We start from the raw sequence: 20545 nt of genomic DNA on the forward strand, positions 1-20545 counted from the left end.
GTCTGTGTTGGTGTACGCGATGACATCACGTCGAAATCCTTTGTCACCATGTAAATCTTCGCGCATGTACAATACTAGAGGAGCGCATGCTTGTGTGCTTGTGTGTGTGAAAGCGAGGGTATGTGTATGTAGTCAAGCGGTGTGTGCTCACTGTCATCATCGTCGCCGTTTCCTCTTCTTTCTCGATGGCTCTGTGGACACGCGCTTGAGCACTGCCCCTCCCCAACACACAGACACACACACACACACACAGACACACACAAACCTTTTCAGAACTGCCGTAGTAATCAACCACGGCAGCCGCAACAGCAGCGCGTGGCACTGCCTCGGACCTACACGCAGGTGCGCATGCACAAGCAACGGTTTCCTTCGCTACTGCGCGTGCGCGTTCCGGTGCGTTTTTGTTTCACCGCGTGTGGCGTCACTTTGCCGCCGTTTGCCATGGCGCTCTCCACCTGTGCCATGAAAGCCGCTGATGCAGCAGTGACGGTGTACCCACCTGGACTTGGATAACTCCCGGGCAATCAGTTACGCCTGTGCCTCTTCTCTGAACACACAACCACACACACACACACACACACATGTGCATGCGTGCACGCGAATACGCGCGCTCAGGGCAGGCACGCCTTGCCCACCTGATAGCCATCCTTTCTCAAGTTGCGTGTGTGTGTGTGTGTTCTCACGGTCAAACTGCGTAGAACGCTGCCCTGGGACACACGAACTTATGGACTCACCCCTCATGGTTCATTAACACGATTGCCACGAATGCGTTGCCGCACGTCTCCCCCCCTCCCCACCACCACCACCAACTTTCTTACCTGCTCACCTCCATGTTTATCACTTCACTGCTCCTCCGTTCTCTCCATCCGCCGCTTCATCGACCGTCGTGTGCGTGGGCTGGGGTGGTGGTGAGGCTAGCATCACGACCACCACTGGCATTGGCAACCAAGCTCACAACATACATCTGTACCTTAAGCTGCTCTCGCCGCCCTCTCTCTTCTCCCTCCTACATCTCTCCAAAAGAGCACGTGCTCAGTGGATCTAACTCACGTGTACGGGAGCACCGAGAGGCAGAGAGACAGACACACACACACACACACACACAAACGCGAATCTACTCGAAGAGAGCCCGATCCTTACACATACGCATACAGCCGCTTGCCCTCTCACCCACGCATCTATACGCACACACAGAGAGAGAGGGAGGTGTTCATAGAACCTACTGCACCTGAGAAAGAGTTAGCCGCTACAGCTGCGCCTTCCTCGCTCACGCCCCGCCCCGCATCGCTCGCCACTGCCTCATTTCGCTCATAACTCTCTCTCTCCTCTCTTCTCTCTCGCACGCTCTTTAATACCCTTTCCTTCTCTTGCGCATCGTCGCCCTCCTGTCCTACTACCCTGTGAGCGGGTTGTCTTGCAAGCACGTAGCAGCAACGGAGCGAGCCACACGCACTTCCAGAGAGAGAGAGAGAGACACCCGTACACCCGTACACACACACATACCGGCACAGCGAAGAGAGTGCGAGACGAGGTCTTTGCGCTCATTTTATTTTCCTTCAAAGAGATCGGCCATAGAAACTTGCTCCGTAGGGCCGCCCCCCCCCCCTCCACCCCCTCCTCACCGTATTCGTACCGGCGTACGCCCCCCTCCACGCTCTTCCAACCAAAAAAACGCAGACAAACACATACACGCAGGATGCTCGCTTCGACCCCCGGCAGCAACTTCGGAGGCGCTGTCGCATCCTCGAACAACAATGGCGGCCAGCAGCCGCAGCGTCGCATGCATCCAATTCGCCCGCTCACCATCAAGCAGATGCTGGAGGCTCAGAGCGTTGGCGGCGGTGTTCTGGTCGTGGACGGCCGCGAGGTGACGCAGGCGACCGTTGTAGGCCGTGTGGTGGGCTACGAGAACGCCAACATGGCCTCTGGTGGTGGCGCCATCACTGCCAAGCACTTTGGGTACCGAATCACCGACAACACGGGCATGCTCGTCGTGCGCCAGTGGATCGATGCGGACAGGATGCAGGAGCCCCTTGCCATTAACACGCACGTCCGCGCGTCTGGCACAGTGAATGTGTGGCAGCAGACCCCCATCGTCACCGGCACCGTGGTGAGCATGGCGGACAGCAACGAAATGAACTACCACATGTTGGACGCCATTCTGACGCACTTCCGCCTGACACAGGGCAATAAGCGTGCCCCGAGCAGTGGTGTCTCGATACAGAATACGGCCTCGGCCGTTGGCATGCACAATATGCTGCCTGGCGGCGACAATAAGGTGCTGCTGACAGACCTCCTTGTCTCTTTCATCAAGCAGCACGGCAGCAGCGGTGCTGGCATGTCGATGGATGAACTAACGACGTCGGCGCAGCGCTACGGCTTCACCCATGGCGACGTGCGCACCGCGATGCGGACGCTGGCAGCGGAGGGGAAAGTGTACCAGACCCACGACAACCGCTTCAACATCTAAGCAAATGCGCGCGTCGCTGAATATCATCACCACCACCAGTACGGCTCATGTACGCTCCCCCTACCTGTTGCGTTATTCCTCCCTCCTCCCTCCACTCGTCAGACCCATGGTCGCGGGAAGGGGGCACACACACCTCTCGGTGCATGGCATCCCAGGGTCTCACGTACACACCCACCCTGCCAATGCCAGAACCGCCTGTGGCGGTGGCAGGCTCAAGTGCCTGGCATGTGCGGAGGGGTCACAGCGATGTAACGCCGCTGGTATGCCGGCGGTCGGGCGCTGGACGGCGTGGCATCGGGGCGACCTGCGACGGTGCACACGTGTGCACATCCACATGATGGGCACAGCGCCAACCGAGCTCGAGCGTATCCCACCCGGCCCCTGACTGCCTGCTGGTGTGAAGCCTGCGTGCCGCACCGAGGGGGATGCACCAGGTGGCGGCCGGCGTGATGGAGGCGGCTGCGAGGCGACACGCGGAGCGGTGGTGCGTAGCGTGTGAGGCAGAGGCCGTGCTCTCAGCTGACTGGGACGGCACACAGCTGCAACGCGTGTGCGAACGGCATGCTTCGCACCAGGCGACGGGGCCTGTGGCAGACAGGCGGGTGGTGGTGGTGGTGCAGAGTGGCGCTTGACTCCTGTTGCGTGAGGCAGAAAAAAAGGGGGCACACGTTGAAGCGACGTCTGGTGCTACGCGTCAGATCTCTCAGCCGCGGCCCTTCTCCACTTTGCGTGTGTCTCACCCCCTCCCCCTCCCCCTCCCCCTCCCCCCGTTTTTCCGTTTCTCTTGTGTGTTTGCGGACGCTTCCCGTTGGGGCTGTTTATTTTTTATTTTTTATTTTGTTGTTGTTGTTGTTGTTGCTGCTGTTGTTGTTGTTGTTTTGTGCGGCACTCGTAACGCCCTGAGCTGCACGGCGTAGGAACTGGGAGAAGGGGGGGGAGGGGGAGCAGAGGGGGCGTGTGTGGATAGCGGCATCACCCAACTTGTCTCGCCGCCTCTTGTTTACTTTTCATGGGGCGGCTGCTTGTGGTTCTCTCTCCCTCCTCTCCCTCTTTTCGGGTGCTGATCACGGTGGTGATCCTGATGATGCTTTATTTCGCATACAGCGTTCTCGTCTCTTCCTCAGGCCGTTACATGGAATACTCGTTTGAGGTACGCCGTGGTCTATGAGCTAGCTTGAGCGAGGAATGGGAGGCGACCCGTCACGAGTGAGGGCGCGCCGGCATGATGTGTTTTCTCGGCCTCTCGCTACCGAGACACTGCCGCTAATGATGGTTTGCGCGGGACAGAAGCAACGAGAATCAACCAGCGCCACACCCACCCACCCACCCCCTTTCCGCTCTGTCGGCGCCTAACTTGCCTGCATGTGCATCGACACCCAATCTCGCGGTGGCTGTAAACGAGAGAAAGGAGGGGGGGGAGGTGGGGGAAGTGTGGCGGCAAGCGGGGAAGCAGAAAGCAGCTCAACTTAGCACTCCTCAGCCTTGAATAACACTGTCTTCTCCGACAGACACGCACCCGCCCATGCACACACGATCAGAAGCCTGCATTGGCGTTGTATGACCTTCTCTCTCTTCACCTTTTCATCTCTCCCACCGTCTCGCTCCTTTGTACCTCCTCCTCCTCCTCCTCCTCGTTCCTTCCGCATACGTGACCCCACTCACAAACCCACTGCAGCACAGCCGCCCTGTCGTCCTCCCTGCCCTTCGACAGACCCACTCGTCAGGCCACAACCCCCCGTATCAGGTCGCAGTAATCTGCCCAAGAGAAAGCCTCAAGCATGCGCCGTCTGTCTAGCCAGCTTATGTGCACCGCTGCCGCGGCCCGCTTCGCGTCCGCCGGCGGCGCGAAGAAGTACGACCTGTTCGGCTACGAGGTGGACACGAACACGGCGCCGTGGATCGACAAGGTGAAGAAGTGCCGCTACTACGACGAGGCCGGCGAGGTGCTGGTGAACATGAACGTGAAGAACTGCCCGCCGGATCTGGAGACGTACAACGCGACGCTGCAGAAGATCTACGAAGCGCCGAGCAAGCAGGACAAGCCGGTGGAGAACGAGAGCAAGTTCTGCGCGATGATGGACCTGATGGAGGAGATGCAACACCGCAACAAGGTGAAGCCGAACGAGGAGTCGTGGACGTGGGTGTTGAAGGAGTGCGTGCAGAGTGGGCAGTTCCGCCTCGGCTACTGCGTTGCGAGGCTGATGGAGGCTGAGTTCAAGCGGGTGCCGGCAGAGCTGGTGCAGCAGAACGAGGCGAACGCTTCGAAGGCGAAGGCGGACGGCAAGGAGCATCCGAGCACGCTGGCGCAGCAGCAGAGCCTGTTCGACATCAAGATTCAGTAAGACGCTGCGTGTGCCGCTTATCACCTGCACTTTCTCCCACGCCTCCCTCCCCCCCCCCCCCCCACACACACACACTTTTGTGGCAGCTCGTAGACGGTTCGGTGCAGAGGATGCATCGCATCCGCGGCTGTGCGAAGCGAATTTTGATCGTATCGTTAAGGAATGGGTGAGAGGAGATGCAAGGGCTGCATGTGCTGGTGAGCCATGAGGCGGAAAGCAGGCATGTGTGGGTGTGTGCGCGGTGGTGTAACACTGCGCATGCCGTTGACGGCAACGCTAAGTATGAAGGAGAAAGGGGAGGGTGGTGCGAGGAAAACAAAGGAGGTGCACACGCGTGTATGTTTGCGTGCGTCTGGATGGGAACATCTGCCCTCTCCGTAGGTGGCAGGAAGCGCGACTTCTCGGATCAGGGCGGGGAAGGGGGAACGGTGTGTGTACAAAGTGTCGCGAGCGGCTCTTCTCTCTGTCGTGTTACGAGTTCCACCGCCGCACCTTCCCCCTCCCTACTACCACTACCAGCACGATCTCCTTTCCTGTCATCATCGCGAAGACATCAAGGCGTTTCTCTTCGATGCGTGTTTAGTGAGACGTACTCCGCCCCCCCCCATTCCCTCCGTCTGTCTTACTCTTCACCGCGTGCCTCGCTCACGTTGTGGGTCCTTCTCTCTGCCCTTCCTCGGCTCGCTCGCTCGCTCACACCGTATGATGGCAAGAAAAGTGGAGACGGAGTGCGATGGCCGGCCGCAGGAAGCGGTAGTCTTGTATCGCCCCTCCCTGCCTCCTCCCTCCCTGCTGCCACTTCTCTTCTGCACGTCCTCGTGTAGCAGCGCGACCAGGGGATACGTCACGTAATGTAGGAAAGGTGTGCACATACACACACACACACATCACGTACGCGCGCCAAATCGCGTTCTCTGCAGTTCTCCAACATCCGCTCCATCTCTCCATCTCTCGCTCGCTCTCTCTTCAGTGCGCATGCGAGCGCAGGTATGCATGCGTCGTCGCAGCGACGTTCCGCGTGCTCACGCTCAAAGAATGAGGAGGGTGGCAGAGGATGCTGATGCGGTGATGATGATGCGTGCACGCGTGTCGACCACCACACGGGCTCTCTCGAGCCGATAATCGATTCTTTTCTCTTATCACTTTTCCATTCTGTCGCCGCGTAACGTGTGATGTGATGTACTGTGATGTGTGTGCTTAGCAAGTAGCAACGTAGCGAACGAAATCGGAAAGACGAAGGCAACCATACGGGATCGCCTCCCCCCCTCCCTCCCTCCCTCCCGGTGCTGCTCATGGGAGGAGGAGGAGGAGGGGAGGGGGAGATAGTGGCAGTACATACACACACACCCGCGCCTGCTCACGTCGTGAGCTGCATTGCACGGAGAGGTGACCCCCTTTGAACGTGTGCGTGTGACGTGCGTGGTGTGTGTGTGTGTGCGTGTCTGTGTGTCAGCGCATAATGTCATCGAGCCCGCGCGAGTAGCTTGCATGCAGGCCATGTCACTGACTGCTGTCAATGTGACCTCTGCCCCTCCTTACACCCAACATGCTACAACACACGCACTCCTAATACCCTCATGGTGCCTTTCCTTCAATGAATCTTCTCTTGACGGTGTTGCGTGTCTGAGGACGCGTGTGTTGTGCATCGAACGTACCCAGCGGCTGCACATATTTGATGGGACTGTGATGCTGCGCCTTCTCCGCAGACCCCTCCCACACAGAGACAGATAGCTGCACACGCTTGCTCGGGTACGTCGGCCGCACTCCTCAAGCCTGGGCCAAGGGTGCTGCTCAACTCCATCGGCGCCTCGCATCTCCCTTTGTGAGGCGAAGCCTTACCCAACACCTTTTCTCCGTCCTCCTCATCCTCCCGATCCGCTGCCGTCCATTGCCGAGAGGAGTAAGCGCGAAACTTGAGAGGACGACCAAGCAGCAGCGCCGAGGCAAGATGCCGCCGCGAGCAGCGACGCGCACGGTGCGCCTCCGCCAGTCGCCGCGGGCTGCGGCACACACGGAGCGCTTGAAGCTGCTCACGTACCCCATGGCACTCGCCCAGCGCGGTGCTACAGTGCCGCTCATCCACAGCCCTACCATAAATGCCGGTCACGGGGGCGGCACGGCACCACGTCTTCTTGCTGACACACTGAGCTGCTTCAACAGGGGCGGTGGTGGCGGCGGGGCTCGACGACCCCCCGCAGCGAGAGCGCACAACGAGTGTGTGGAAGGTCCGTCCGGTGTAGTCGCGCATAGCGAAGAGGACGGCGACGCTACCGGCGCGCAGACGCTCCCGGCCCCGCGCCGATGGGTGCGAGATGCCGACGAACTTTGCGTTGCCTCCATCCACCGCAGCAACAACATCAATCGCATCAACTCCTACATCGCCACGTACAAGCTCGGCGACCCGCAGTGGCGTCCGCTACTGCTACCGGAGGTGCACGTGCTGCCCAAGGCGCGCACTGCTAGCACCGACACACCGAAGACTGCAGGCGCACAAGAGCAGAAGACGACGGGCCACTCCTGTCGTCTCTCTTCCTCGGCAGCATCGAGTACTGTGGACGGATACGACGTCTTCATCGACTACAACAAGCTGACGACGCTGGAGCTCATGTCGCGGCACGCCAACTACGCACTGCGCCACCTCGTGCAGAAGGGTCATGCCATGTATCTCGTGACCTTCGCCCAGCACTCGGTGGTGCAGATGCGCGGCTTGGTGGAGGCGTCCTACATAAGCTGTGCGTACGGCATTCGTGGCGAGCGACTGCGCACGCACATCATCCACACGGGCCCCGTTGACGTGCGCGAGGTGCTGGAGATAGACCCCGTGACGCTGCGCGTGTCCTTCGACTTAGAGAAGCAGCACGTGCGCCGCGGTGTGGTGGCCGTGTCCACTGTGGAGGGCTACGGGACCTGGTTTCAGCGCAAGCCGATGCTCTGGCAGCGCACACGCCGCATCGGCGCTCTGCAGAGTCAAATGGGCTCCTACGACTACCAGCTGTGCGACAGCGCCGAGGTGGGGCGGCTGCGTCCGTACGAAGTCTCGCTGCTCGCACCGCACGTGCGTCTGATCGGCGTCCAGGGCGGGGCCGACGCTGTCGCCCTCATTGCCTCCTCACAGGTTGCCCAGAACGAGCGGCTTTACTTGGGGCAGTTCGAGGCACCGGTGCTCACAGCCGTGGACGCCGTGCATCAGCTCATCCATCGCACCGCGTTGCATCATCAGCTGCTGCGGCCTGCACGGACGGAGGAAGCCAGTGGCGACGCTGCGGTGCCGACGGTGGCGGCGTTGGAGGACCCGCGGCTACAGGAGCTGCGCCGCCTCGCCGGGATGGAGCGCTTCCTCCCGGTCAGCTGGGTGACCCGCACCCCACCGCCGTACGTGCCGCTTGAGTCGGACCTTCCTTTCCGCATTCAGCTCTCCCGCCCCGCTGTGATTCGCACCGATGCGCGCAGCACGCAGACCGGCGGCACGGCGGACAGCAACGCGGCCATTGTCTTTCCCACCGGTGGCTCCGTCGGCTCGCCGTTTGTGAGGGGGGTGCCGCTGAGCCTCTTTGAGTACAACATCCACCAGGGCGTCGACCACTACATCTTCGACGACGCCCCCAGCGCGCGGCCGCTTAAGTGGTGGAACCAGAAGTCAAACATGCCGTACAGCGGCTACGTGTACGGCATGCGGAGCGGTCTGCTGGACTGCGTCGAGCCGGCAGAGAAAATACCGAACCCACTCGCGCCTCCAGCTGCAGCAGCGGCGTCGGCGACACCTGCGAAGTCAGGGCGCCGGCGCAAGAGGCGCGTCGCACGTGCACAGCGGCACACCTCTTCTGCGGGCACTACAGCGGGGGCGGCAAGCGAGGTCTCACTCTCTGCGATAGACGAGGTGGCAGACGCGGTGGAGCGGGCAGCGCCGAGCTCTTCCCCCTCTTCTTCAGCGCATGTAGGCGACGCTGAGGACGATAGGCCGCTGAACCTGGCGGCGGAGGAACTAGCTGCCGGCGAGGAGGAGCTTACCGGGTATGAGGAAGACAGTCGACGAGAGGCGGCCTTGGCTTGGGCTGAAGATGGCATGGACGTTTCCGTGGAAGATCGGCCACCGCTGCACACTCTTGTGGCACCTACGACGGCTGCCCGGCGACGTCTGCGGCGGTATGCGAAGGCGTCGTCATCGCCGTCGAGCGCTGCTGCTGTGTCCTCTTCATCTGGAGCGTTGGAGAGCCGAGCGGATGTGCTGCTGCAGCGGCAGATGCGGCTGCGGCTAATGCGACGGCGACGAAACGCGCAAGGAGCGTCACCGCTGCCGCCCAAGGACGGCGCGCGTCCTCCGGACACCACCTCTGACACGAAGGCGCTGTAGGGCACGTGTGGCGCGTGCTGCCACAACACATCGTCTGCACTCTCGCTTCTCTCCGCGTCTTTCCTTTAACGCTCGCGTGTTGCGGGAGAAGGCGCGTCTGGCCGCCTGTCTATCTGCGTGCGTGTGTGTGCGTGTGTGCGTGTGTGTGCGTGTGTGCGTGTGCGTGTGCGTGTGTGTGTGCGTGTGTGTGTGTGTGTGTGCGTGTGCGTGTGCGTGTGCGTGTGTGTGTGTGTGTGCGTGTGTGTGTGCGTGCGTGTGTGCGTGTGTGTGCGTGTGTGCGTGTGCGTGTGCGTGTGTGTGTGCGTGTGTGTGTGTGTGTGCGTGTGTGTGTGCGTGTGTGTGTGCGTGTGTGTGTGTGTGTGTGTGTGCGTGTGTGTGTGCGTGTGTGTGTGTGTGTGCGTGTGTGTGTGCGTGTGTGTGTGCGTGTGTGTGCGTGTGTGCGTGTGCGTGTGCGTGTGTGTGTGCGTGTGTGTGTGTGTGTGCGTGTGTGTGTGCGTGTGTGTGTGTGTGTGTGTGCGTGTGTGTGTGTGCGTGTGTGTGTGTGCGTGTGCGTGTGTGCGTGTGTGTGCGTGTGTGCGTGTGTGTAAGCACTTAAAGCCGTGGACGGCACGAACCCGCTGGAACTGAAGGCACTCCCCTCCCCCACCTTTGCCCAAGTCGCGTGTGTGCACGGGTCGGCATCCGAATATGCGCATCACTCGCCGCCTGATGTGTCGCAGAGAAGCTCGGCGCAGTAGATGATAGGCGGTATGAGCGGGAGCAGAGGCGAGTAGGAGGGGAGGGGGCCAGGATGCCTGCGCACGACGAAGTGCTCCGCCACTCCTCCCCACTCCACCTGCGCCCACACAGGTCGTCTTCTTTTCTCTTTGTAAAGAACGCCCGCTTGGTCTCCACTCTCATCTACGCCCCTCCCCCCGTCTGTGCCGACGGCGCGCACGCACGCACGCACGCACTGCCTTATCTTATACACACACCCCCTCCTCCTCCTCCTCCTCCCTTTTTTCCCGGCTGGTCCCTAAAGCTCACGCACACACGCTAACCGAACCCACATTCCCATCATGTCATACTGCAAGATCGAGGCCCCGTACCCGGAGGCAGAGGCCGGCGAGAAGCGGATCATTTTTGCCCTTGACCCCAAGGGCGATGAGGTGGAGCAGGAGCAGTGCATGCTGCAGCTTATCCCTGGCCGTGTGTTGGAGATGTCGCGCAACGACGCCGCGAATCATCAGACGCTCGGCGGCAGCATTGAGCAGCACACCGTAGAGGGTTTTGGCGCCAAGTTCTTCCACGTGAAACTGGCGAAGCAGGCCGTCTCCACGCTCATGTACGTCCACGCTGAGGACCACGGCGAGAAGGTTCGCAAGTTTGTCGCCATGTCCAACGCACCCATGTTCCCGTACAGAAGCCGCTACCCCGTCGTGGTGTATCTGCCCAAAGATGCGGAGCTGCGCTACGGCATCTGGTGCGGAGGTCAGCAGATGCAGGCAGCCACGGAGTGAGACATCTGCTTTCTAGCTCGCTCACTCGTTGTGTTTCTCACCTTAGCGATCGTCCGGTGGGCTTCATTGTTCACGACCTCATCCTCTTCCCTTCTCCCCTCCTTACTTGTCGCTCTGTCAGCGTCTCTGTGCTTGTGTGCCACTAGACAGGGCACCTCTCGCCTCTTCTCATTCTCCACACCCCCTCACCCCCTACCAGCTCATCAGCCACCTCGCCCTGCACCACGCACTTCTTTGCGCCCTTCCCCTGCCTCTGCACCTCATGAAGTTTATTGTTTTTTTTTTTTGCTTTGCTTACGACGCCTGCGCGCTTGCTGCCTCGCCCTTTTTCTTCTGCAGCTCTGTAATACCGTGCGTGTCTGCGTGTCTTTCCTCCGCGGTCACGTTCACGGCCAAAGTGTGGCTCCCTCTCTTTGTTGTCTGCTCTTCTCATCGCTGCCACGTAGAGTTGCGTAGGCTGTGTCGCAGTATGTGTATGCAAGTGTGTGTGTATGTGCTGGGCCCCGGTGTGCCCCCTCCCCTCTTCACCTCCACACTGACCTGTTTTTTTGTTGTTGTTGACTTATCAACCCTTCTTCCTTGTTTCTCCCTCCCTCTCTCTGTATCTGCTCTCTATCTATCTGTCGTGGGTGTGGTGCGGACACACACAGGCGCACACACGCAGACAGAGAGAGGGAGAGCAGACACACGCACACACACACGTACATACGTACGTACGCATATATATATATATATATAGGTATGCGCGTGTGCACAGCGAGAGAGAGAGAGACTCCCTCTCGTCTGTTGATGACTCATCCTTTTCTTCTGCCCTTTAGAGAGCGTACGCAGGCCTGACAAATGCCCCCCCCCCCTTCACACCACCACCACCACCCGCCCGCCACGAGGGGCCCGCGCAGCCACGGCAGAGTCAAACACATGCGCATCTACGCCATTGCACTGTTTGTCTCTATGGGCCATCGATGCACCAACCTCGGCTAGCCTGCCCCACCCTCCATTCAACGTCATGCCTATGCGTGTTGTGCCGTGATGTGTGCACAAGGGGGGGGGAGGAGGCCCATGGCTGTGGTGCAGGGAGGGAGATAAAGCAAGCGATCACAATACAAGATCGGTGGCACGTGCGCACAGTCGCTGCCCAAGTGCTGTGAGGAGACCCACATCGATACACGTCAGCATTCACAAGACGTCTCTTTGTGGACTTTGTCTTTCGGCTCGACTCTGCAGCCGGGGTAGCAGTTACCTTGGCTTGGCACACGCGTGTGCACGTCTTCTTCACCTTCACGCTTCCTCCCATCCGCGCTGGGAGGCATGGTAGAGGTGTTCATGCCAGCCATACCCGGGAATAGATGCTCATTTATGTATGTCTATGCACACAGCACACGCATCTATGCTTAGTCTGCCGCTCGTAAGCGATCACCTCCGACCCTATGCCCTCGTTTTTCTTCGTCTAACTTACCTCCCCTCCCCTCCCCTCCCCTCCCCTTTCAAGCTTCGTCGTGTCACGCGCAACACACGCGCACGCATACGCACAACCTCTGGGTAAGCTGAGGCAACGGCAGTAATCGAAAAGGCGACGGCACTGCAGTGCGCCTCACGCTGTCCATCTCCCGCAGGCTCGTTCTTTTGCGTTTTTTTTTCTGCGCGTCCGCGGCAGCTGCTCTGCTACGCGGAGGAGGTAAGCGAGGTGGGGCGTGTAAATCCTCATCGCCCCATCCCTCCGTCTTTTCATACGTGGGCCTCATGAGCACGCACCGCGGCACGAAGGCCGCTGCTCATGCCCCTGTCCAGCCCTCGCTGCGCGCCGTCGACGCACATGTGCAGATGCTGCGGGCAGAGGCGCGGACGGGGCTGGGCTCGCAAGATGTGCGTGGCGCACTTATCAAGGAGGAGCTGCGACCGCCTCGCTTTGTTTGTGGCGGTCGTGGAGCACGCGGCCCAAAGGCGCCCTCGCTTACCACCCTCTCCGCAGGTTCCGGATTCGTGGCTGCGTCAGCAGGAGCGGGCAGCGGCATCGCTGACATACCGTCCGCGTGGTTAGAAGGCGACTTCCACCTCAAATCAGCTGTCGCTGATGAGGACGGAGCGGCCGCCGCGTCCCCGTCCGCCTGCATGGCCCTCGCAGGAGAAGCAACCGCCACCATGTCTGCCGACGCGGCACCTTTGCCTCCAGACTCTAGCAGCGCGCTCCGCATGTACGAAGCGCTGTGCGCCGCCGCCGATGAAGTGGACTACGACGTGTCGTACGAGGAGGCACTGCGGCAGGTGGAGGATCGCGATGGCCATACGGGGCTGGCGACCACATGGCGAACCCGGCGTCGCCCATCGGCACCGCTGCCTTTCAGTTCGATGGCGGTGGCGGCCTCAGCGTTGAGCTGGGACGCACAAGGGGAGCGTTCGGTGTTCGCAGGCCGCGTAGAAGCGGCTGGCAATATCCGTGTGGCTGCGTCTCAAGGACTGTACACGCAACCGCCGTCGCGGCCGTCCGCGGTTGGCCGCGGTGCCGCTGGCCGCCTTGCTGCTGCACTCTCTGCCTCTCGGCCCGCCTCGCAGGCGTCCGTCGTATCCGCCGGGACGCCATCGACAATCACCACAACGAGAAGAATGAAACCGCAGGTGTTGCGCTCGTGTGGCGGCGGCGGCGGCGGCGCGTTCCCCTCCTTATCCACGGAGGGCACGGCGGTCGCGTGCAGTTCCGCGGCAACGTACGCGATGGCGCTCCGCCAACGTGTGCAGGAGCAGCGCGAGTACGCGAGCCGCGTTGGAGGTGGCCCACCGCGGTCGAGCTCGACCCCGGCCGTACGGCTTGACAGAGAGGACAATGGGGACAGCGGCAGAGCTGCTGTGCTCGAGTGGCGGACGCGCATGACGGCAGCTGTGACTGTGGCAGTCTGTCCATCATGTCACGCGTGGTTTGAGCGCGCGCTGCAACAGCCACAGCAGCCTCTGCTATCAGAGGAGGCTCGACAACGGACAGCGGGCGAGCCGGATAACGCTTCAAGGTGCTGCTGTCCTCGCTGTGGCCATGACGTCGACACTGCAGCCGGCGCAGACACTCCGGCGGCCGCTGCGGCGGGGGCAGGACCGCGGTGGGTCTGGGCTCCGTCTGCCGCAACAGGCGGCTCTGAAGCAAGCAAGCGAGACTTTGATGGAACTCCTGCAAGAGTCCTTGACTCCGCTGTGGTCCGTTGCCCGCAGCAGCCATCCTCCCCAGCTTCGGCAGCAAGGCATTGTATCGCCAACGGCGCAGGTGGTGAGACGTACGGCACCGACAGCGTTGGCTTCGCAGGGAGCGGCAACGGAGGTGAGGAGGAGTCCTTCGCCGCGTTGGTGGCGCGCATCCGGGCTTCGAGGCTGAGAGCGCAGGAAGACGAGGAGAGCAGCAATGCGATGGCCACCAGCGTCTCAGAGGCACGCGCGCGTCAGGCGCCGTTGAGCAGCGCTTCCATAGCGCCTCTACGTCCACCGAAGGAGTTGGCACCAGCTACAGCGCCTAAGGGTGTCGGTATCTCCAGTGTATGCACCGAGACGGACATGTCAGGCGGAACCATGTCCTTCCCTCCAGCAGCACCACTCTCTGGGCCTCCTCCCTTGGGCGAGCAGACCTTGCCCGCCCGCATGAACCCGCTCGCCCAGAGCCTTCGTGTCGCCCTCAGTCGCCTGTACTTTTACGACCTTTGGGCGAGTGCGATGGGCAAGCAGACGTGAGTGGCCGAGAGGTGGAGGCTCTGCACGGGCAGCCACTGTGCTCGCTGGCGATGCGTCGATGTATGAGAACGATGGAGCGAGAGGAAGCGGTGCGGTCGGCCTCATGCACACGGAACCATCGCTGCATTTTTTTTTGTTTCTTCTGCCGCCGCTGCCACCGCCTCCCTGCCCCTGCCCCTCCCCTCCACGCCGCCTCCCCAACGTTCTTCAGGTGTGCCACTCCTGTCGACGCCATCGCGCAGTCTGTCTTATCTCTTTCTCCGTCTCAGAGATAGACGCGACGACAGCTGCTCACGTCTTTCGACACGATGTTACATACGTTGCCCCCACCCCTCCTTCAGTGCGCGGTTTGGGGCCTCTTCCTGCTCTCCTCCACGTCTCCCCGCTGTTGCCCCCATCTCCCGGTGCATCCGTGTCGGAGCCCATGGTCGAGTCACGCGGGTCAACGCGGCCGCAGGGGCGACAGACGCGGAAGCGGTGGTAAGAGGAAGGTGGACGGTGGGCTCGAGCACACGCTCACGAGTGTGCGTTACGCACCGAACAAGCGCACGTGAGCGTGAAGATCACGCACTTCGGCGTGTAGTAGGGCAGCAGCCGTAGAAGAGGATGCCCATGGCGAGGATAATGATGGATGGTCGTCTGATCATTGTCCACTTGCAAGCTGGTGCGCTTGTACGCGTTCATGAAGGGGACGAGGGGCGGAGTAGATGAGCGGTGCGTCGTGCAACAACACACTCCTCTCTAGCGCTCCATATCCCGTCAGCCCCACCTCGCACAAGTTTCGCCTCATGCAGGGCACAGGGTTTGGGGAGCATGGGTGTCGGGCTGCAGAGGTCCATTCCCCCTCCCTCCCTCACCCGCTCCTCCCTCGGCCTCTCTTTTATGACATCTCTTACACACACACAGACACAGACACCGACATACTTTGTTCGCTGATCTGCGGCTTCTTCTTTATTTGGCATCCCCCCCCCCCTCGTCCTCCCCCACCGCCCCCCTGTAATCATCCTGCCCTTTACCCCTGCTGCTTTGGATCCCTCCTGCCCTGCCCTGCCCCTCCTGGCACGGCACTCGAGCACGCGCACACACGGCATCAAAAACGTGCAAGCCGCGGCGGATGATGATGGGGACATTGATGTATCACGACAGCCGCCATTGGCCCCTCCACAACGCCGCCGTCATTCTCCGCTGGCTCGTCAGGCGCGCTTCCTTTTCCTCGCCTCGGCCTCTTACCCTCTGCCCTTCCCTCTCAGGGAAAGAGAGAGAGAGGAGGCACACGTTGAAGCGACCTACGCGTGCGCTTGCGCACGTCGTGTTATAGCTGCCCTTGCGGATACTCTACACCTCTCTCTGTGTGTGCGTGTCGCCCACTCTATTTCGTTTCGTATTGCACACCCAATCCGTGTATATGTGCCTGTAAAGGCACATGCACATATACACGGATTCGCCCACCCACCCACCCACCCACACACACACACACACACACACACACACGCCTTGACAAGGAGCATGGCTGCATCTGTGCACAGCCCCGCCTGCCCCTCCCTTGTAGACCTGCATCTTGTACTCACACCCGTCTTCTCGTTCCTCGTCTCTACCCTCTCCTTTTGCAGAATGGTCGGCAGCACCTTCGAGTATGTCTTTCAGCAGGTGCTGTGGCTGATTGGCACGACCGCGCAGCTGATCGCAGCGATGGGCATCGGCATGAAGTGGATGTTCATGACAGCGCGCTGCGTCACCTTCGCTGCGATGGACTTGGTGTACTTCATGCCGAACGTCTTCTGGTACCTGCTCTCGCCAAACATAATCCGCCGTGTGTCGTACCGCTCCTCCCGGACAACGAAGCTGCGCAACTTGGAGGCGCTGCTGTCGAAGCAAGTGAAGCGGGAGTCGCTGGCGACGGCGGTGCGCACCAGCGCCTTCCCTTGGAGTCCCATGAACAGCAACTACGAGGCGTCCCTATCGGCCAGCGCCCTCGGTGGTGTGCACCCTGGCGCCTCCCCGTCGCCGCTCCAGCCCAGGGGCCCGGAAGAGGTGGACCGGGAGACGGTGGAGCGCTGGGCGTCCTCAATCAACCCCGCTGACGGCACCTTCGTCAGCGGACTTCCAGTGCACGTTGGCGACGAGGCTCATTCTTGGACCGCGTCTCGGCACACCGCAGCACTGACCTTCAACAACTCCTTTGACGACACGCTCGAAGCCCTGCAGCGGATGTACAGGCATCGCAGCCAGCAGCAGGCGAGAATTGTTTCCATGCCATCACGTGCGGAGCTGTCGCAGACGCAGGTGCCGGTGTCAGTGACACCGGCCGTCCCGAACGAAAGCTTCACGGACTCCGACGCCGAGGCCGACGTGGAGGACCGGATGAACTTGCACAACCGCGCCACTCTGGACATCTACCTCCCCGTCCCGCTCGATTCTCTCTTCCGCTTTATGCATCAGGAACGCAAGTCTGAGGAGACGGCGCACGCGCAAGCCGGCGGTAAGTACCAATGCAGCCCCAAACCCGGCAGCGCCGCGCCGGAGCAGCAGCAGCAGCGTCCGTCGCATAAGCGCCGCGGTAAGCTGACGCGCAAGAGGTTTCCGATCTTGATCTCCGTCACTGGCGGTGCGTGGATTGTTGGCTTCTACTTGTGGAACTTCTTGGTGGCACGCCTCTTCGCCGCGCGCGGCTACGTTGTCTTTTGCCCCGACTACCGCAACTTCCCGCAGACGACGATGGAAGGCATGACGCTGGACGTCTCGGACGCCATCGCGTGGGTGCTGAATAACGCAGAGCGCTACAACGGCGACCTGAACAATGTGACGCTGATTGGGCAGTCCGCCGGTGCGCACCTGACGATGATGTCGCTGCTGTCGCAGGCGCAGCTCTCCGCGTACCGGCACAACGCCGAGAAGGGCATCCACGAAGGCGTTCCACCGCCGTCGGACGTCGCCTACAACGTCCCCCGCTACAACCCGCGTGAGTCGATCCACCGCTACGTCGGCCTCAGCGGCATCTTCAACGTCGCCGGCCTCGTGAAACACTTCGACAGGCGCGGCCTCTACCGTGACGTGCTGTACCAGATCGCCGGCGGAAAGTCACATATGGCGCGCTACACGCTAAACGCGTACTTTGACGACCGCCGCGGCGGCGACACGGGCGAGGTGCTGCCGGACAACATATTTGACTTTTTCCCACAGCGCATGTTCTTTGTGCACGGCGACGCGGACAGGAGCGCGCCCGTCACGGAGAGCGCGAACATCGTGTATGTTATGCGCAACGCGCAGCGAGACGCGATCGTAAAGGTCATACAGGAGAACCCAGAAGCGGCCAAGACGCTGCCGAAGCCGGTGACCATAGAGTACATCCTCGTCCCCGGCGCCACGCACACCGACTCCATTATCGAGGAGCCGCTCTGCGGCAACAGCCACATCGTCGAGTTCTTGTGCTATTACGACATTGACGACGACGAGCGCCGACACGCGCAGTTGGGCGGGCGAACATCGGTGGGGGCGGTCAGCAAAGACGGCGGTGCTGTCGTGACAGACGCGGTGCACTCCAGAACGTCGAGCTTGGCCGTGAGCAGCGCGGCCGGCGGTGCCGCTGACGGTTCTGCCTTCGGGCCGAAGCTGATGGATCTGGACGCCATCTCACAGGGTCTCAGTCCCGCGCTGTGCGGTATCTCGCCGGATGCGCGCTACACGTACCCCGTGCTCCCCGCCACGCGGCCGGACGGTATCTTGATCTCTCCGTGCCCACCCTCATCGCGCAGTAAGCTGATGCGGCTGGCCAGCTACATCTGTCCTTTTTGAGAAGACGCGCTCCAGATGATTTGGGCATGTCTGTGCGCGTGCGCGTGTGTGTGCGTGTGCGTGCACTCGTCAAGCAGCCGTCCAGCTCTACGCCTCCGTGTCGATCTCTCCGCCGGCCCCTCCACCTCGCTTCTCCCCACCTCCACCCCTTTCTACTTCTGGTGCTCATGAGCATCATCTCGAGTAGGACGTGCGAGGCGCCTGATCGCCTCTTTGCCTGACGTCCTTTGTGTGTGTGTGTGTGTTTATTGTTGGAGGTGGGGGCCTGGGCAGGGGCCGAGGATGGAAGCTGTGCGCCTGTGTGCGCGTCACGAGTGCGCCGTGGAGTACGCGAGGTAGTTGGCGCCGTAGCGCTGTCCCTTTCATTTATACATATCTCTCTCTCTCTCTCTCTCTGCATATGCACATCTATATATCTATAGCCGTATATAGCGATATCTATATATATATATATGTATGTATGTCTATAGTCGTAGATAGATAGGCATACGTCAAGCTTGCTCTTTGAGCGGCGCTTTGCACAGTTTTTAGACCGTCACCGCCGCTCCTTCTTCCCAGGTCGGTATTTCCCCCTTTGCTCGTTTCCTCATCGCCCCGCCGATGGCACGGCGATGCTCACCCGCCGCGCACGCAGGAGTGAATGGGATGTGTGCGTATATGTGTGGGTTGAAGGGAGGGAGGGAGAGATGCATGTGCGCATCTGCATGTACCCTGCGGGTACATGGGGTCGGTGTTTACGTGCTTGTGCTCAATTCACGGCTCCCCCTCTTTGTGCGCGTGGGAGAGGGGATGGCTTGAGCGGCACGCGTTCCGTCGCTGGTGTAGTTGTACTGCACACTCCCTTTTCTCTCCGAGTCTGTTTGAGGGCCGCCTCGGTACCGCGGTACTCCGAATCCGCATGTGTCTGTGTTTTTTGCACTAACTCAAGCATCGGTTATGAATGGTGCTTGCCCCGATTCGCCAATTTACCCTCCTCCCCCCTCTTGAGCGAGATGGCAGCCAACGAAACTGCGAAGCAAATCAGCCGCGCGATGGCAGTGGGCAGCCTCCTCCATCTCCTTCTCCTCTTGCGCTCTTCATGTGCCAGCGTGCATCTTCCACATCCCCTGAGGCATGGTTACGACGATGTCGCTCCTCTGCCGCTACGCTGCGCAGCGCACGTGCTCGCATTGTTGCTCCCTTGCGCCCTCCGCTCTGCTCTCCACTGTGCAACCTCTTCCTCATCCCCGCTGCACCTTCTTCTTCGTACGAACGGCGCCCGCCGCTTCCGGCACGCACGCGCGTTGATTCGGAAGAAACCGCCGAGCCGGAAAATCATCTTCATATCTGTTTCTCTCTCATATTGGGTATCTCTTCTTCTCGCTTTGCCAAGCTTCCCCCTCTCCCCTCCCCCACCTAAAAACCCCGCACCCCGTCATCACGAACCCCTCTCCGTCATTCGATGTGAAATCATCTTTATTAGCCGCACGTCAGTCGTTAGTGATTGCTGGTGTTACCCCCTCCCCTCCCCCGTCAAAACCGTCCATCGCTTGTTTTGCTTCGTTCTCTAACTCACTGTCATCTCTGCCTTTCTCTCCTCCGCATCCCTGACAGTGATCACCGTTGTTATTGCTGCTGTTTGCGCGTGCGTGCTGCCACCTTCAGCCCCTCCCGCTCTCCCTTATCGCGCGCTCAAGCGTTCACGTGCGCCGTAGCAGAGAGACGCACGTAGTAAAGCATACACCGTGCTGTGTGCAGCCCGATCCTCTCCTGCTCGCCCCCTCCCTCTCTTTCTGCTGCCCCAGTCAGTCGCCCTTCCTCTCCAGCATCCCCCGGCGCGCTCTGAAGCCGCTCCCTCTCTCCCTCTGTGTGTGTGTGTGTGTGTGCGTGTGTGTGTGTGTGTGTGTGTGTATGCGTCAGCACGCGCGGTGCAGGAGAGACGCCCCTCCTTCCTCTCTCCCCCTCCCCAATCTCCGCTAGGGGGTCTCTTCTCATATCCGAACGCACAAAAGTTTTGTTTCGTGGATTTGTGTCCTTTGCCGCCGTTCTATTTTCATTTTTCCGCGAGTCTATCCGACACGCAGCCCCGCACCCTCTCGGCTTCGCTCCCGCGCTCGCGCACTCTCGATCCCTGTGCGTGTATCCCCCAGAAAAGCACACCGACACACACACACACACACACACACACACACACACACATATATATATATATATAGGCGCATCCACGCGCGCATACGTTTTCACACTTTTGCTTTGGGGGCGGTGTGCGTTCGCGTTCTCGACGTCTGCAGCGCAGGAGTCACAGGCGTGGCCTGTAGCCAAAGGAAGTGGCGCAAGGGCGAGGGTGGTGGTGGTGGTGGTGGTGGTGGTGGCCGAGGACAAGTCGCTCCGGAGCAACCTGATCAGC

General features: G+C 60.7%; 6 protein-coding genes across 6 annotated transcripts; all 6 read left to right on the forward strand.

Moving 5' to 3' along the window:
- Positions 1 to 1696: 1696 nt before the first annotated feature.
- Positions 1697 to 2470, forward strand: LMJF_15_0270 (putative replication Factor A 28 kDa subunit; the record flags this gene model as incomplete). The annotated part of the gene is made up of 1 exon (XM_001681893.1): positions 1697 to 2470. The coding sequence occupies one exon, from the start codon at positions 1697 to 1699 to the stop codon at positions 2468 to 2470; it is 774 nt and encodes a 257-aa protein (XP_001681945.1).
- Positions 2471 to 4248: 1778 nt separating this feature from the next.
- On the forward strand, positions 4249 to 4812 carry LMJF_15_0280 (putative ribonucleoprotein p18, mitochondrial precursor; the record flags this gene model as incomplete). The annotated part of the gene is made up of 1 exon (XM_001681894.1): positions 4249 to 4812. One exon carries the CDS (start codon positions 4249 to 4251, stop codon positions 4810 to 4812), a length of 564 nt encoding a protein of 187 aa, XP_001681946.1.
- A 1948-nt stretch (positions 4813 to 6760) lies between these two features.
- On the forward strand, positions 6761 to 9163 carry LMJF_15_0290 (conserved hypothetical protein; the record flags this gene model as incomplete). The annotated part of the gene is made up of 1 exon (XM_001681895.1): positions 6761 to 9163. One exon carries the CDS (start codon positions 6761 to 6763, stop codon positions 9161 to 9163), a length of 2403 nt encoding a protein of 800 aa, XP_001681947.1.
- A 1058-nt stretch (positions 9164 to 10221) lies between these two features.
- Positions 10222 to 10662, forward strand: LmISP1 (putative ecotin; the record flags this gene model as incomplete). Its single annotated transcript, XM_001681896.1, has 1 exon — positions 10222 to 10662. One exon carries the CDS (start codon positions 10222 to 10224, stop codon positions 10660 to 10662), a length of 441 nt encoding a protein of 146 aa, XP_001681948.1.
- Positions 10663 to 12402: 1740 nt separating this feature from the next.
- LmISP2 (putative ecotin) lies at positions 12403 to 14367 on the forward strand (the record flags this gene model as incomplete). Its single annotated transcript, XM_001681897.1, has 1 exon — positions 12403 to 14367. One exon carries the CDS (start codon positions 12403 to 12405, stop codon positions 14365 to 14367), a length of 1965 nt encoding a protein of 654 aa, XP_001681949.1.
- Positions 14368 to 15873: 1506 nt separating this feature from the next.
- Positions 15874 to 18159, forward strand: LmISP3 (putative ecotin; the record flags this gene model as incomplete). Its single annotated transcript, XM_001681898.1, has 1 exon — positions 15874 to 18159. One exon carries the CDS (start codon positions 15874 to 15876, stop codon positions 18157 to 18159), a length of 2286 nt encoding a protein of 761 aa, XP_001681950.1.
- Positions 18160 to 20545: the final 2386 nt, after the last annotated feature.

The sequence above is a fragment of the Leishmania major genome, chromosome 15, assembly GCF_000002725.2.
Source record: "Leishmania major strain Friedlin complete genome, chromosome 15".
NCBI classification, from domain to species: Eukaryota; Euglenozoa; class Kinetoplastea; order Trypanosomatida; family Trypanosomatidae; genus Leishmania; species Leishmania major.